A 17,141-nucleotide genomic window follows, 5' to 3' on the forward strand; every position below is an offset into this window, starting at 1 on the left:
ATGCCACTCACTCTTCTGGAATCACTGAGCTATCCAAGGTGTATTCTTATGGTGACGACAAAGGCACTATGGGAAATCTCGGCTGTACATTTCAAGCCTTTACTCACAATATTCCATTGGCAAGAGCAAGTCACATGGCCAATTCCAAATACAAAGGGTGGGGAAGTACTTAGCCTTCCACGAGGGTGTGGCAAGAGGAATGAAAAACTGAGTTAAATAATTCAGTCTACCACAGATGGTATATGTGAGGCATTTATGTAACACAGGCCATGCCTGATCAGGGCCATGACTGATCACCGCCATCTCTGATTATGTTCCCGCCCCACCCCCAAACTTCTCTAGGCCTATCAATCTTTCTTGTACTACTTGAAACAAACTAGAAAACTTCTGCTCAAAAGAACTACCACTCCACTCACCTGTCTGCTACTCCAGTATGAGGTCTCTCCTCGGAATTATTTTCTTTTTCCTGTGGTACTGCGGAGGTGGGGGGCACACAAAGTAATCACTAACCCTTTAGAGAAGAAGGGCACAGGAGGAGGAAAGATAGTGTCTAGGGAAACTGAATGCAGCTGGGTCTCTGATATTAGAGCTGGGCTCAACTTAGAAATTGGGTGAGTTTGAACAAATCAGTCAAGGTTCCCTCATCTACATAACTGGGTCAAAACTATTAAATGGTTGTTATGAGAATGCCATAAAATAATGAATACTAAAGATTATGTACCCTATAAAACACTACACAAAGTCTGATAATAATATTGTAGATTTTGGTCGGGCCTGTTTTGAGAGACATTTCAACAAAATCTGCAGATTACTTAGATTTGATGCCCACTTTGCCTCACACTAGCATCTGTTCTGGGAATAGAATTGGGGTAAAATGGTTAAAACAAGGCGCTCACATTAGCCCTGCCTGTATTCTGTCACTGTGTGGGATCTGTTGTATCTCCTCCCCAGAGTTACAGCAGGAAAGGACAGGCACTGTAGGAATGCTGGCCAGGCCTTCAGAAACAGATCTAACCACCAGTCATAAACTACGTTCCAATATAACCTGTTACTGATAATTGCTTTAAATTGGTACATTCTATTTGTATTTACCTTGGTCTTGTGGGTCACTACAGATACTGAACTAAACTCTTGAGAGGGAGTGACAGATTGTTCATTAATGAGGTCTTAGTGGTGTAATTTTAATTGGGAACCTGGGATCCACCTTCTAAATTCCAAACTACCCCACACTCATTGTTATACTAGTACTTGTACTAGTGAGTGACAGGTATGGGATCCAAACATGTGTGTTTATAGGATGGACTGTCACACTAGGTGCTGGGAGGAGCCAGCCAACCATCCTGGAGAAGGTGTGTGGTTAACACTTGGCGCTCATCAAAATGGAAGAAGAGATGAGCAACTGCAATGATAGCTTTCCTGTGATGAGCCCCTCTATCCTGGAAACATAAGCCTTTGTTTTTAGAGTTAACAACTAGCTCATCTGAGGTAAGGCTGCTCAGACTTTGAAAGGAAATGATAAGGTAGCTTAAGTAAGACACTGCAGTAAAAGAAGATGGTACTTTTAAGTGGTCAATGGCAGTTTTTTTTTTTTTAACTTTCAGGTGTGTGTGTGTGTGTGTGTGGTGTGTGTGTGTGTGTGTGTGTGTGTGTGTGGTGTGTATATGTAGTATGTAAGAGGAAGAAAAGAGATAAGGGCAGGGGAGTGGGGGAGGAAGAGAAGAGGGAGCTGCTTTTCAGAAGTTTCCAGATATGGCTGGATCACAGAAATGAAGATATATAATAAACCTGGCTTTCATTTTGGCTTTTCCATTCCTTTGGAATAAAAAGTACCCTGCCCAAATCTCCTGAATTTAGGCAAGTGAGAGCATTTAGGGCCAGTGTAATGTTTTTCTTCCATAGTCTCCGTGGCAATGGGAAGGTTGACAAGGCATGCTGAAAATAAAAGGAAGGTTTATAGAAAGTAGTAGGCACAGGGAGAATTGTGAGAGTCCATGTCTGTTTTCCTCACTGATTTTCCAAGTGCACAAATATTAGAGATAACTTTAGCAAAGGATTAACAACTTGTCCTCCCTGCGAGAGCCTGGGTTCCATTCAATTTGACAGACACTGCTATAAGTCTTTTTAAGTGGTGTCTTTAACAAGATGTTTTAAAATATAGGTTATCTGCCCAACGAGTTTCATTTTATAATTACCTTTTCCTTTTTTTAAAAAAAAATTAACAATACTTACAACACACATTATTTTTTCTATATGGTTTTTGTATTTTTCTTAAATGTCTTTTGACAATCGTACAGCCAGAAGTTGTCCCTGCATCTCAACTACTCATGCCCACTTATCTGTTACATCCCTAAAATCTGTTAGATTACATGGCAAAACTGGTTGGCATACTTTAAATTGGATCTGACCATTAAATAGATCAATTCATTTTGTAATACTACAACTTCTTGATCTGAGACCTATGTCCTTCATACACGGAGATTTACCAACAGCAAACTCCTGACCAAGGCTTAAAAACATCCCCACATCATCCGGTCTCTCACTGTCTGACCGTATCTCTGGCCCACTCTTCTCCAGTTTCAAGAGCCATCTGTTTGTCCTTTAAACAACTCAAACTTGCTCAGGTCACAGAATCTTTGTACTAATTCTTCATTCTGCCCATGAACTTCCTCCCACCTCCTGGGGCTTCTCCTGGCTCCCTTGTCACCTTCATAGAAGAACTCTCCTCAAGGACTCTAAGTAGCTTCTCCACACCCTCACCTACTTTATATTATTATGATATTTTATTTTCTTCATCACAGTTATTGCTACTGTGGCAATAAAGATACAGATCTCAGAATTGGCTCTGAGTTAACAAACAAGTATGAGCAACCCTAGGTACACAGGAGAAAGTAAACTCTGAGAAAATACAGCAACAGTAACACCTCTACCATCATTCTCAACCATGACAACATAAACCAATGTTGAGACTTATTCAGCAGCTATCAGCTTGTTGGAGATAGTATTCTTTTATCTGTTAGGTCTAAAAAGACTACTGTAACCCTAGCAATTAAAAATGAGTATTGCAGTACAACTTGAGGAATTATAAAATACATAGTAAAATAATAAAGAAATTATTCAAAACCACACTATCAATATTTTTATAACAAGTTGAGTGTTGGTATAATAACACCTTTTATAATCATTATATTTTATGCGTCTTTACCCTTTTTGTTTGTTTGCATGCATTTACTCTTTTTAAAGTTATTTATGGTTGAAGCAGCCAAGAAAACTTGATATATTGAACCTATGATTTTCTTGAAATATTTGGGAGATTTGATTAATATTGGAATGTATAATACAATTTGATTGATGAAATTAATTTAATAGTGGACATTGGTATTTTTCTAAAAAATTGCTTAACAGAGCTTTAATTTTATCACATTATTAAGCTACACAAAAATAGAATGTATTCTCCATACACTAAAGCTCCTTGGACAATGAAGATCTGGCCAAATAAGCTTGCAAAAAAAAAAAAAAAAAAAATCAGTGCCCTCATCCCTCATTTTACAGCTAAGGAAACTTCTGTTCAAGAAAGTTGACAGGCAACTTATCTAAAGCCACACAGTTTGTGAATTGGCAGATCATGGATCTGGATAACAGTGCTGACTCCTGGGGCCTCCTCTTTCCATTATTATTATTATTTTACTTAGAGCTAATTTCATTTTATTTTTTATTTTTCTATTAAATGTATTAGGGTGATATTGCTTAAAAAATTATATAGGTTTCAAGTGTACAATTCAATAATACATCATCTGTTGATGGCACTGTGTGTTCGCCACCTATGGAGTAAGTGGTTAAGACCACAGTTTCTGGTTCAGGCTGCCTGGGTTCAAAACCTCTTTCCATTTCTAAGGGTCCAGCTGGGTGACATCAGGGCATTGAATTTCATGTTGTAAGAGTTTCTAGACTAACATTATATTTTAGTAGATCTAAAAGAAGGAAGAGGCGAAACCACATGGATTTATGTGGCTAAGAAAACTGAGGAATCCATGAGCTTCGGAAGGACTCGAGTGGAAAACATCAAGATGAAAATAAAAGGAGAGAAGCTACTCAGCCCAGCTGAAGGTCAGAGTGAGGCTTCCAAGTTGTAAGACACAACCCTGCGTTGCAGTACCAGTCTGTGGCTCCTTAGGGACTAGGCTGCACAGCAGGAGGTGAGCGGCAAGGAGTAGGGAGGTGGGGGAGGCAATCAACGCTTCATCTGCATTTGCAGCCTCTCCCCAGTGCTAGCATCACCTCCTAGGCTCCGCCTCAGATCATCAGGCATTAGGTTCTCATGGGAGCACTGATCCCTGGTACCAAAAAGGTTGGGGACTACTGGACTAGAATACTATCAGCCAACTAGAGAAAACAAACAAACAAAAAACAAAACCCCCCCCCTAAACCATGGGCAGTATATGATGAGCAAGTTGTAGAAGCCACAGATAATTGAATTTGATGTAAGTAAGCCTAAGATAATGGTTCTCAAAATTCTGGGTCTAAAAAAACCTCTTATAATTATTGAGGACCCCAAAATACTTTGGTTTATGTTCTATCTAGCAATACGTAAGTATTTGAAATTTAAACTGAGAAATGTTTAAAACATAACAATACAGAGCACACAATCCATTAGGCATGAGACCGACGATGGCAACACAGGTCATGCAGCTTCTGGGAAACCCCTCTGTACTGGTGAGACGGAGAGAATGAGAGTGAAAAAGGCAATCAGTGCCTTAGTGTTATTATGAAAATATCTTTGATCTTGCAGACTCCCTGAAAGAGTCAGAGGAACTTCCAGGGCTCTGGACCACACTTTGAGAAGAATTGTAAGAAAACTTCTCAGTGTGTACTCAAGGGGACATGAACAAAGATGTCCATGACAATATTAACTGTAATAGCAAATACTTGGCAATATCCCTTGGTAGAGAACTGCAAAAACTATAAAAATGTTAATTTTTTAATAAACTAATTTTCTACATATCGATCTGACTTTATCTCAAAACAATGTTAAATTAAAAAGCAATTTAGAAAATACTTTTAATAAAATTTAACATCATTTAATAAAATTTAAATATGCAAAATAATAGTATTTAATATTATTTCTGTAGTTCTGTGTGAAATGAAAAATCTGACGGAAATATTAAGATACTCTATTTGCCCACTTTAGGTAGAAGCTACAAAGGCTTTTAAATATTATACTGACTACTTTTTAAACATTTTCAAATGACTACTAGGCAGTTACAAAAGGTGACCATTATGTTCTAGCTTCAGTCCCATCCAGAACATAGAACAAACAGTTAAACAAAGTATGTCCCTCACCCCATCCCCCACCCCCATCAGCAGCGTTGGCATCATCTGTGAGCTCGTTAGACCCGCAAATAATCAGGCCCACCCCAGACCTACTGAATCAGAGTCTCTGGGTGGGTGTGCGTGCGTGCGTGCATGCGTGCGTGTTGGTGGGAGGGTTAGGAATCAGGGTTATAACACATCCCCCAGGAGATTCTACTGAAGGTCCAAGTCTGAGAACCATCAAGCAAGAACAGATGTGACCATTCAGCCTGCCATTTTATATAAACACATCTAATTTAGCAGGAATTTTGGCAATATTGCTTATATGCCCTTGTGGACGAAAAGACATGAGATATAAAAATGAGTTTTTCAAAGATATTTGCCAAATGTTGTAAAGGGCTCCTCCCCCCACCTTTGAGTGTTTGTGTTATCTCAGTTTGCCTACATGACATTGGCTTGGATACATGAACTTTCACTTTTGATAAAAGTCCAAGTTGACCTGTTGCTTCTGATTAAATTTCTGAAATTTGGAAATCTTGGCCAGTGTAAACTTGCACTGATTACACATTATGTGATAAATTTCTTTATAATTACCTAAATCAAGATTCTAAAAGTGTGGTCCCTGGACCAGAAGAAGCATCGAACCTGTAAACTTATTAGAAATGCAAATTCTTGGGCCCCATCACAGTCCTACTGAATGAGAAACTCCAGGGACAGGTCCAGCAATCTGTGTTTTATCAAGTCCTCCAGGTGATTCTGATGGACTGTAGTTCAAGAAACACTGATCCAAATCAGTCTACTTAGAAGAGGTATGTCCTGGTAAGCATAACATGAAGGTTCTGAAAAGAAACAGTTGAAATCCTAATCAATCAGAGAAGAGAGTGTTGGTTGCAACGGTGACTTTCCATTTAGAACCAGCCTGCCTGAAGCTCACCGACAAAGACTGAAGAACTGGCACTTTGCCATGACAAAAGGCACTGTCCCTTTCTTTCATTTACCACTTTTATGGCATAATCTCTTCTTACTTTGTCTCCTTCAAAAGGCAACTTGACCAAATTAAAATTGTTGGTTCTACTTAAATAACTTCGCCAAAATGGCTTTAAAATGGCATAACTCTATCTATTCCCCCCTTTCTGTCAATTCATTAATAGCTTCTTATTTCATGGACTGTTCTGACTTCTGAGATATATACTGCATGGTTTATATTATGTCAGTTTCAAGTGATTTATAAGATTTCTCCAGAGAAGGCATTTCCAAACAGTGGGATCATCCCAACTGCATGGTATATTTTGGCCCCTTGAAACTTTCATTTTTCTAAGAGGCTGGCAGAGTCCGTAGGATTCTTTCGGACTACAGCAACATTGTCCAAGAGCTGCCAACAGCGCTACCTGCACTCACAGGACTTGAAGAGAGAGAATCAATCTAAACGAGTTTGGTGAGAGAACGAGGTACAGATTTCTTGGGTGTCCTTCAGTTAAAAGCATTTGATTAACTCCACTCTTTCTGGGGAAAATTCGGCCTAGCTGATCTATTGTTTTGTCATTTCTTACTTGTTTAAAAAAATTTTGTTTTTTTCCTCACAGACAATACTATGCCCGAGGTCTCATGTGCAGAAATCCAGGGCTGGATCTATCCTTGAGATGTATTTTCCAGTCATCCCCCAGTTGGCATTTAAATGTCTGGAACAAATATTTTCATTTCCTGCAGACTGGATGCTCACACATTTGGCGTCAGGGATAGGAAGCCAGAGAGTAACAGAATCATGGGGCTCAGGAGCTCAGCACTTAGGAAGCCTTTGCTGCGACTCTTGGCGTGGATGATAAATTCTGTCAGAGAGGATATTGAACCAGCCCAACCAGGTGATGAAAAAATGAGCTAGAAGGTCCTCTTAAGTCCTATGTCTACTGAGCATAAGGGATTATCACTGAGATGGGAGCTTCTTCCTTCACTGATGGCCAGGACCTGCTATGATGTGACAAATGAAAACCATGGTAAAATGATACTCTGTCCCTACACAATAACAAATATACTTTCTAAGAGACAGTGTGTGTTCTGGGCCTTTAGTTAGACTGTAGGGTGTCTCATCAAATAATAATTGCACTCAAGGGTGAGAAAATAAGTCCTCATTTCATCTGGGCATTTTCCCCTTTACCATGATGATCAACAGCAGATGACTTTTCTGGGCACACTGCATGTTCTATTTTCTGGGTTTTATAAAAACTTGGGACATGAGAAAAATAATGAAACCCAAAAAGAAATTCTTTCCAATCCCAACTTCTTTTTAGATGTGGCCCTCCCTATCATTTGGTCATTAATTGAGCATTAGCCTTCTCTTAGGGAGAAAATTATGTTCAATAATAGGAAATTACCTAATATTAACCAGTAGAGTTGGTTAATTGGCCAGTTTCTATTAAATATCAATCAATACCTGTTGAAAATGGGAGGTTCCTTTTGTCTCTAAGAAAATTTATCTACTCAAATATCCATCTTTAAGTATTTTACATTTTAGCTGGCCTGAAAAGTTTAAAATTCCTATCAGAAAATCAAATTCACAAGATGCAGGATTAGAAGACTCCATACTGATCTTTAGGCAGAACAGATCCACAAGTTCAATACCAGAACAGAAAGACTATGCATGAATGATGGAATTGCAATTCTAATTTAGTCAGCTGAGATGATATCTTATAAACATTTCCCATAATTTATCAGCTATGCTCCATCTCTGCATCCTTTAAAAAATTCATCCAAGAGGTAGATGGGGTAAAAGGGGTCAAATATGCAGTGACAGAAAGAAATCTAACTATGGGAGGTGAACATAAAATGCAAAATATATGACTTACTCTTGAATGGTACACTTGAAACTTACTGGATTTCGTTAACCAATGTCACCATAATAAAAAAAATAAATAAATAAAATGCATCCACTTTTGTTTTGCCTGTCATTTAAATACAATATAGTCAATATTTATGTTAACACGGCCTAAGTTATTCGTGGAGCTCAGATATCTACTAATAAGAAATATAGATGAGATCTGATCTATTGGATAATTTGATGATAAGGCTTCAATAATGTTTACCATAGGGAGTTTGGGGGCAGTTACTTGATGGTCTATGGAATTCTTATTCTGCAGAGTAGAAGACACCTGAAATGGCTGGTTTCTCTTTGTAGTAACTTAACGTATCTGAAATTTACTGGGTCTGATTTCTGCTTTAGTGCAATTAATGCCATGAACGTTTCCTGACAAATATCTATTAGCCATATGTTTAAGGTAATCATATCCTTTTCTAGGATTCAAATGATTTATTTGAAATAGCTGTCTCTTAGACTATGAAGACAAATCTGAATACACATGTATGCATACTTATATAAATATATATATGATTATGTATATAACATGTATATGTGTATTGAGATGTTTATGTATAAAAATCATTTATTATTAAAATGTTAATACTAATTTTATATAAAAGAAAAGTGTAAACATTCTGGGGGCAACTGCAAAACAACAAATGCTTGTCTAATGTAATGTTTAATCAAAAGATATTATTAATATTTACCAGAAGGTATGGATAATATTATTCAGCATAAAAACTAGTAAACATCATCTAAAGTGAAATAAAAATTTCCTGCTTTGTGATTGCATTTTATATGTCTGATTTAAAAAAGATATCACATCTAAAAACTGAGGTTCCTTTCCATGCAATTTACAGTAAGTGGTGAACATTATAATCATTAAAGAATAACTGTGGCCCATCTGTGGATATTTAAAAACAAATACATGGCATAGACATTTTATAGCTTGCCCATAAAGATGATACACTTCATCAAATGAGAACACGCTTTTTAAGCCAACTTAAAGACAGAATCCTCACCATACCTTCATGGGAGCCAGCTGGATGGGTGTGATGCACGAAGGGTCCACCATGGGCTTCGGCCTGTTGGCAGTGTCTGCTAACAGGCTGTGCCACTGCTGGGGCAGGCCGGTAAATTTCTGTTCTTGCGGGTCAAACCCAGTATGAACCCTGTGTTCAAAGTTGGATGGGCCAGATATCTCAATCTTTTTCTTTTTCTTTCCAAACATGATGCAGAAATCTGGGAAATGCAAACAGAAAAGAGGCAGCTGTTTATATCTTGCCAGCAGAAGGCCACAGGAAAATCATTAATTCATTCAGTTACATGTTTTCAGTTATTCCTCTATATATCAGCTTTTGAAAAAGATGCAAATTGGATTTTCAGGGCGGGTAGATGAGATAACTTCATTCAGAATTTTTGTCCTCTCTTTGCACCTGCCGTATGAAGTGTAGTTCCCTGCCCCTTTGATTTTGGACTTGGCCATATGACCTGCTCTAATCAGTGGACTATGGATAGAAAGACAGTGTGCCAGCTCATGGTGAAGGTTTTTCTGGAGTCACTGCATTTCCACCTTTCTTCTTGTGCTCCTGTCACTTGCCATGAAGATCTCTCTGGTGGATGATGCTCCTTCAGCCTAGGTTCTGGAAGGAGAGTTGCATGAAGCAGACACAAATCCGATCTCCAGTCTGCAGCCAAGCCCAACTGAGCCACAGCTAAACCACAGCCAACTCATGAGCAATAAATAAATGTTTATAATTTAGCCGCTGAGATTCTGGACTTGTTTGTTATGTGGTATTATCAAAGCAAAAGCTGGCTAGCGCACAGGGAGAAGTATCTGAAAGTTTGGTGTGCATTTAAAATCTAAAACATTTGTGTGGAGAAATATAATATGTATATACATGAGAAATGGGGTTAATAATTATATTCGCAAGTAAAATTATTAATAGAATTAAACAAGTAAACATTTGTAAAACACTTTGTGAAATACCTGGCACCAGATAGGTGCTACAAGTATTTACTATGCCTCTGGACAAGTATACAAGAAACGAATGGCGTTGCCTGCAGGGAACTGGGGGAGATGGGGGCAGGGGGACGAGGCAGGGAGAAAGACCTACTTTTCAATGTATAATATATTTAAAACTTTGTACAATGTATTTTACCTGTTTGAAATAATGTAATTTACCTAGCTTAAACACATCCTGTGACCAGGATACCTCCAGAAAATATGTAAAATAGACACTGTGTGCTTTATAGTATTACGAACAGCTGTAAGATAACCTGGGTTTGAATCCCAGGTACAGCACCTATTCACTATGTTCCTAAGTAATTGCTTTTCCTTCTCTGATTTATTGTGAACAAGAAAATCATGATCATTTGGGAAATCCTGACAACACTGTCATGGACATATTAAACGAGGATGTTTTGGCTGTAATGTTGCCTTGCTGGGGAAGACTTATCTCAGCGCTCAGACCTGAATAGGTGGGTTATACACTTTTCTCCAGCTCCACGTACAATTTCTTCACAGCATTTACCAACTTGCTGTAAATTAATTATGTGTAACAGTGTGCTTGGTGTCTATTTTCCCTACTAGAATGTAAGATCCATGACAGAAGAGATAGTTCCTGCTGGTTTATTACTGTTTGCCAGTGCCTGGCATAGAGAAGGGGTCAAGAAATATTTGCTGACAGACTAAAATCACTGAGAACAATACCTTTATTCAGTGAATAGCATCCCTGACATTTCACACCTCCCAGCTCCATATATTTTAACAACTTCTCTTGCTCTCTCCCTCCTTCCATTTCTCTCTCTTCTTTTCATCTTCATTAAAATTTCTCTTTCTTCTTTTAACCACTTATCCCTACTTAGCAAGCAGGATCTTCCCGTTGCCTTCCAGTTTTCTCAAGCTCCTGTTGCATCCTCAACTTGGATGTCTAGTCTGTTTAAGCTGCTATAACAAAATACCAGAGAAAGGGTGCTTATAAACCACCCAGAGATTTATTCCTTTCAATTCTGGAGGCTGGAAACCCCACACTAAGGTGCTGGCAGATTCAGTGTCTGGTGAGGACCCGTTTCCTAGATGCCATCTTTATGATGTAACCTCACATAGTGGAAGAAATAAAAGAGTTCTCCTAGGTGTCTTTAATAAGAATACCAATCCTGTTCATTAGAGCTCCACCCTCATAGGCTAATCACCTCTCACAGGACCCACTTCCACATACCACCACTTTGGAAATTAGGATTTCAACAAATGAATTTTGGAAGAACATATTCAGATCACACCACTGGATATATATTCTCTCAACAGCAATCAGATCCTTCATAGCCTTAACTCTCTAGATTCTATCAAAGTCCATTCTCTCATCTATCCTGGTCGTTACTTCGGACTGATTTAGAAAACTAACATAAAGTGCTAATGAAAAATCAATGAAAGGTCATAAAAGCTCAAAATGCCCTGAGGTGTTGCTTCTCCTGGAAGTCACAACTGTATATATTTTTTATTCATTAAGTACCTTATTATAGTAGATTAATAAATATTGGTCAACTAACTTTAAACATTTGAGCACACCTAAGCCAAGTGCAAAGAAGTGAAGAAACCAGCTGTAGCATCCCTGTTGTCACAGGAATGACCCCTGCCATTTTAGGCCTCCTGGTACCCATGTCCTTGGGTGGGCCCCTGCCACAGTGACTCTAGACCTAGATATGTAATTTTCTGTAGCCCATGGGGAAACTGAAACCATGATGCAAGCATGAAATGTGCTTGCACATTGGGGCTCTCCCTCTTGCTGCTCTTGGAACCAGTAGCCAGCATGAGAATCAGGCCAGGCTATCTTGCTAAAGGATGATGGACCATGTAGCCTAGTCACCCGTCAGCCCAGCCAACAGCGCAGCCCTGGAAGCAGAGCTGTCTAGCTGATGAGCAGCTATCCACTAGGCAAGCCCAGTCAAACCAGCAGAAGAACCACCCAGCTGAGCTGACCTATAGAATCAGAAAGAAATAGATGGCTGTTGCTTTAAGGCATTCTATTTTGGAGCAAACTGTTGCATGGAAAAAGCTTACATCTGAAGATGTAAGGTATAGTTGCATTCCCACCCAATCTTTTCTCTTTCTAGTTTTGCTGCTTCAAAGTCACACGTAACAAATGCCCAATCTGGGTAACTAGTTTGCTGTTACACAATTGTGTTAACTCAGAGGAGTCTGGATTGTGACACTCCTTTCTGGCTGGTTGAGAGCCTGGAAATTACATCAAATAAATAAGTGGCTCTAACTACCTCCTCTCAGTATTATTTGGTGAAAATAAAAATACATTTGAAAATATAATTTGGTCATGTATTGGCTGAGTCCACTTGACATTTTAATAAAATTTATGACAATTAAAAAAAGAGGTAGAAATTATTTTAGAAAAATCATTGAGAAGACTTCTTTCATATGTATTAATAACTGAACAAGTACTGAAAATGCTAGGCCAAATATTTTTAGAACAAGCATAGAAACATCTTACTATTCCTTTCCTGACTGTGAGCTTCCCAGTGGTTGCTATGCCATTCATGTGAGAGTATAAAAAAGAAAATATCAATGAATTAATACTCTTCTTATTTTTCAATGAGACAGTGTAGAGAGGAAACCCACAGCTGAATTAACCTACCTACATTGCATTCTGTGATACTGTGCAACTTTAACTTAAATGGCAATAAATACAGTTCCACATTCTAATATGTTTGAGTTAAAGAGTTCTAGAGTAAGTAAACATAAAAGAAAAATTTTAAAATTCCAAATCCTAAAAGCAACGTTCTTGTAAAGTTCACATTTGACTAAATGCAGAGAGAGAATCTCCATAGTGTATAGTGATATTCCGTTGGTGATGGTCATTATTCTGATAGCTACGAGGTATCCCACACTCAGGGGAAAGACAAAGCAATTCTGGTACTTTTTAGTAACGTGAAGCAGAGGAACACACAGTATGGAAGTAAAGACATGCTTGGTAGATGGTTTCTTCTCCCTGATCTATCTATGCTTAGTCTGTACCAGGCATGGTGTTAAATGTTCAATGTATATTCACTAACTTAAAACTCACAATAACTCTATGTTGGGGATCCCCAAGACCACTCCCAGGTTTGATTTGCTAGGAGAACTCACGGGACATAGAATATAGTCATATTCATGGCTGTGATTTATTATAGTGAAAGGATACAAAACAAAATCAGAAAATAGAAAGGGCACATGGGTAAGTCTGGAGGAAACCAGGTGCAGCTTCCAGGGGTCCGCTCCCAGGGGACTCACACAGGACACAATTAATGCATCCAGCACCGAACTGTGACGACACATGAAATGCTGTCTCCCATGAAGCTCATTAGAGACTCAGTGCCTGAGGATTTTATTGAGTACTGGTCATGGAGGCATCCTCTGCCTCGTCTGTGCCAAAATTTCAGCCTCTAGAAGGAAAGCAGGGCTTCAGCATAAGCTGTACTGTTCGCATAAACTGTTTAGCCACAGTGAGCCATTCTTTTTGTTATTATTATTTTAATTTGTATCAAGTATACAGTACATTGGTTAGACATCTATATAGTTTGTAAAACGATTCCCCCAGCTGTTCCCTCCCTCCCCTGGCCCTCCACCTAACCAATATATGAATGCTAACGGCATTCCCTATACTGTGCTCCACCATCCCTGTGACCATCTATTAACTACACAGTGAGCCATTCTTATCAAGGAATGTCAAGAACTCTCCTAAAACCCAAGTTCCCAGATGCCAGCCATAGGCCAACCTCACAAATAGGATTTTCTAAGATACACAACACAGTCTCAGGTCTGCTATGTTAACTCATTTCTGAGCAAGAGGTATCATCATATCTCTATTCTCTAGAAGCTCAGAGCCCAGGTTCAAAACTGGCAAAGCTGATGACTCAGGACCCCAGGCACATGCTTTTCATCACTGGGCAATGCCCTGTTGCCCTGCACTTGCCTTCTCTACTGGACACACAACCCTTGCCCTTCTTAGAGAACCCTGCTCCCTTGGAAACACAGGTTAGTGAGAACGGAGAGCTTTAAGAAGATGACTATGAGATTCTTGAGGTTTCTTGGGTCTCATGAATCTCCAGTAAGACCCTTTTTTGGGGGCTGAGTAGAACTCTGTCACTGAGCAGGTTAGGGTGAAGGACTGTTGATATTGCTGGAAGCCAGGACAAGCCCTCTCACAGAAGACGTTTGCTGCTCAGCATCTATGTAAACCCAGGGGCTGGAATACCTCATCCCCCTCCCGAGTTCCAGCAGCTCTACCTCTAGAACCATTTGGTAGACATCGTCCAGTACAGAAAATTTGCTACAGGTTTTAAGATTCGGCATTTTGAGACTGAATATCTGCTATTTGCTAATCCCTTTGTTTCATTATTAAACACACCTGTGAGCATTCCCTTGCTGGTTTGCTCAGCCTAACCAAAGCATGTTTTTGGGAACACCAGCTCTGTGAAAGAAGAATTGGGAGATTGATTCCTTAGTCAAATAAGTTTGAAAAACAATTGGTTACATAAATTTTCTTTATGGGACTTCTCAAAGTCTTTATTATGCTAATGTATAGTGACTTTCCTAGAGAAAGATAGTAAACAAACCCCGGAATCCCTGCTTTTAAAAATTCTTGGAAAACTCAGAGAAAACATTGCTGTGACCAAGGGCTTCAGTCACCACATGTTGTCACATGGAAGGTGTGTCTTGGAAGAGACTGAAGGAAATCCAAATCTCCAGACTCCAACGCATGCTCTGACATCTTCATTGTCATCTTAGCCCTCAAGCTGCTTTCAGGGACATCCCAGCTCTCAACCCTACTTAGCAGGTTGTTCTACTTTAAGCACACGCCTAGTCTAAAACCTCCTGGATGCAGCATCTCCCGATTCAGGTCTATTAGTTGAGATAATGAGTAGAGTTTCATAGAAGAATGAGGAAGCAGGAGAAAAGTACCTGGGACTATTCAATGCAGTCCATTTGAGGTGGTGGCATAGTATCTTCCTAGAGACCAGAAAATGTCCCTTAAACTACACTTATATAGGAGGGATTGTGCACCAGACACTGTTTTATATGTGAACATTTACATATTCTCTTCACAGAGATTCATTCCTACTATAAAGATAAGAAAAATGAAGCTTAGAGAGGTTAAGAGAGGTGCCCAAGTTCACTGAAGTAAGAAGAAGCTGAAATGGGATTCAAGCTCAGGCAGTCCACATCCTGAGAAGAGGCTCATACACACTCCCCTGCATCGCTGCCTTGAATCCCAATCCCACCTGCTACGTGGCATGACCTATGGCCCTGGCAGCCTGTCTGAGATGGAGAGTCCTCCTCTCCAAATGGAGGTAACTCCAGATTACCCTAGCTTCTGGAACACTTAGAATAACTAAATAAGAAAGCGTGAGAAGTCTTTTGAAAACAACACCAGCAATAACGATACTAGCTAACATGAAAGGAGTATTTCCTGAAACCCAGAGATTGTCTAGGCTGCATGCTACAGCCATTCTCTTATATTCTGACTGCTCTGGGAGGTATTGCTCTTATTTTATAAGTGTGGGGAATGAAGCTTAGGGAGGTGAAATGATTTGATTTCCCAAGGTGGCATGGTTAATAAGTGGCAGAAACAGATTGAAATTCAAGTCTATATAACTCCAGACTTGGCTTTTAAAGGCTTTGCTTGACTAGCTGATTGCAAAGTCCCATTCCATTATCAGTATGCAATTACTTTCACTTAAAGTGAATTTTAGGCAAAACCAGTAATTGTGTTCCAGGTTGCTGGGCAGGGGGAGAAGGTCCCAAAACTTGTGTGACATCATAAAGCAGCAAGGAATTGGGGGATGAACAACAAATACACATGTCACCTTGGAAAATGTAAGCTCTCTAAAAAAGAAAGATTATAAAGAAGCCATTATACAAAGAAGAGAAAGATGACAGGAAACTTGGGTAAACCAAAAACTAGAATAGATCGAAAACATAATTATAGTTCTTGGTTCATCAGTAAGCAATGACAAAAAATTATAAAATATAAGGACCATTTACTGCTATAACCAAAAATAGCCAAAAAATTATACTGGGAAAATAGGGCAGGTGGGTAGATCGCATAATAAAGCTAAGTTCTTTCTACTGTAGCAGAAAATAAAAGGATGGAGATGCCTAAAATAAGTATAGCTGCATACATATATTTTTGGCCATATGTAAAAAAAACTGGGGAAAAAAAGATCAAAACTCAAGAAATGTGATGATGGTCTCTGAGAAGCAGAACTTGGAGTTGTAAAGTAGATCAGGGAACCACTGGATTTATTATACTTTTCTGTAAACCATGTGTCATGTTTTTCTGTCCTGAGATATTTTTAAATCAATTGAAAACACGAGCACTTGTTAAAGTTAAAATGTATCAGAATACATTAAAATAAAACTTTAAAAATCCATCCTTGGGGTTCAGAAAAATAGATTGATTTTTGTGGGTAGCAGAGTAAAAAGAAGGTTACCAACCATCATTTAAAAATTATATCTAGAGCAGCCATTTAGGAGTGATTGAAGAAGCTGCTATCCCTTGGGAAATACAACAGATGACAAACTTGGCCTTCCAAATGGTACCAACCTATTTAGATTCTCATCTTGCCTGAGAAGTGGCAGTTCATATAGATAAGTCACGAGTAGACTTCCGATCCTTGACCCTTTTTAACCTTGTTTCTATTGTTCTACATTAGTTGCTAAAGTTTTTAAGTATTGGCAAAACCTACCTAACTCTGTGGTAGACACATCTACCGATATAACTTGTGCTTGGGAAAGAAATATCTCCTCTGATAGTTGAATTTCATGTTTACAATTGGATGAGCAGATGGAGACATGTAAAGAAACCATGTATGATAGTTCAGACATAAATTAATGTCCCCTATTTCTAGTTCCTGTAGAATGTCTTAGTTTATAGGTCCTCAGCTTATGGTACAAGCATTGTATTAGTCAGAGTTCTCCCATGAAACGTAA

General features: G+C 38.9%; 1 protein-coding gene across 3 annotated transcripts in view; it reads right to left on the reverse strand.

The window, feature by feature from the left end:
• Positions 1-17,141, reverse strand: part of PAK5 (p21 (RAC1) activated kinase 5) — a 249,899-nt gene that overhangs the window by 81,708 nt on the left and 151,050 nt on the right. For all 3 annotated transcript variants that reach the window (XM_036229663.1, XM_016135927.2, XM_016143280.2), the window contains one exon: positions 9,186-9,400. In XM_036229663.1, coding sequence (XP_036085556.1) covers positions 9,186-9,400 — 215 coding nt within the window. The remainder of the gene's footprint in view (positions 1-9,185; positions 9,401-17,141) is intronic.

The sequence above is a fragment of the Rousettus aegyptiacus genome, unplaced genomic scaffold (assembly GCF_014176215.1).
Source record: "Rousettus aegyptiacus isolate mRouAeg1 unplaced genomic scaffold, mRouAeg1.p scaffold_m13_p_12, whole genome shotgun sequence".
NCBI classification, from domain to species: Eukaryota; Metazoa; Chordata; class Mammalia; order Chiroptera; family Pteropodidae; genus Rousettus; species Rousettus aegyptiacus.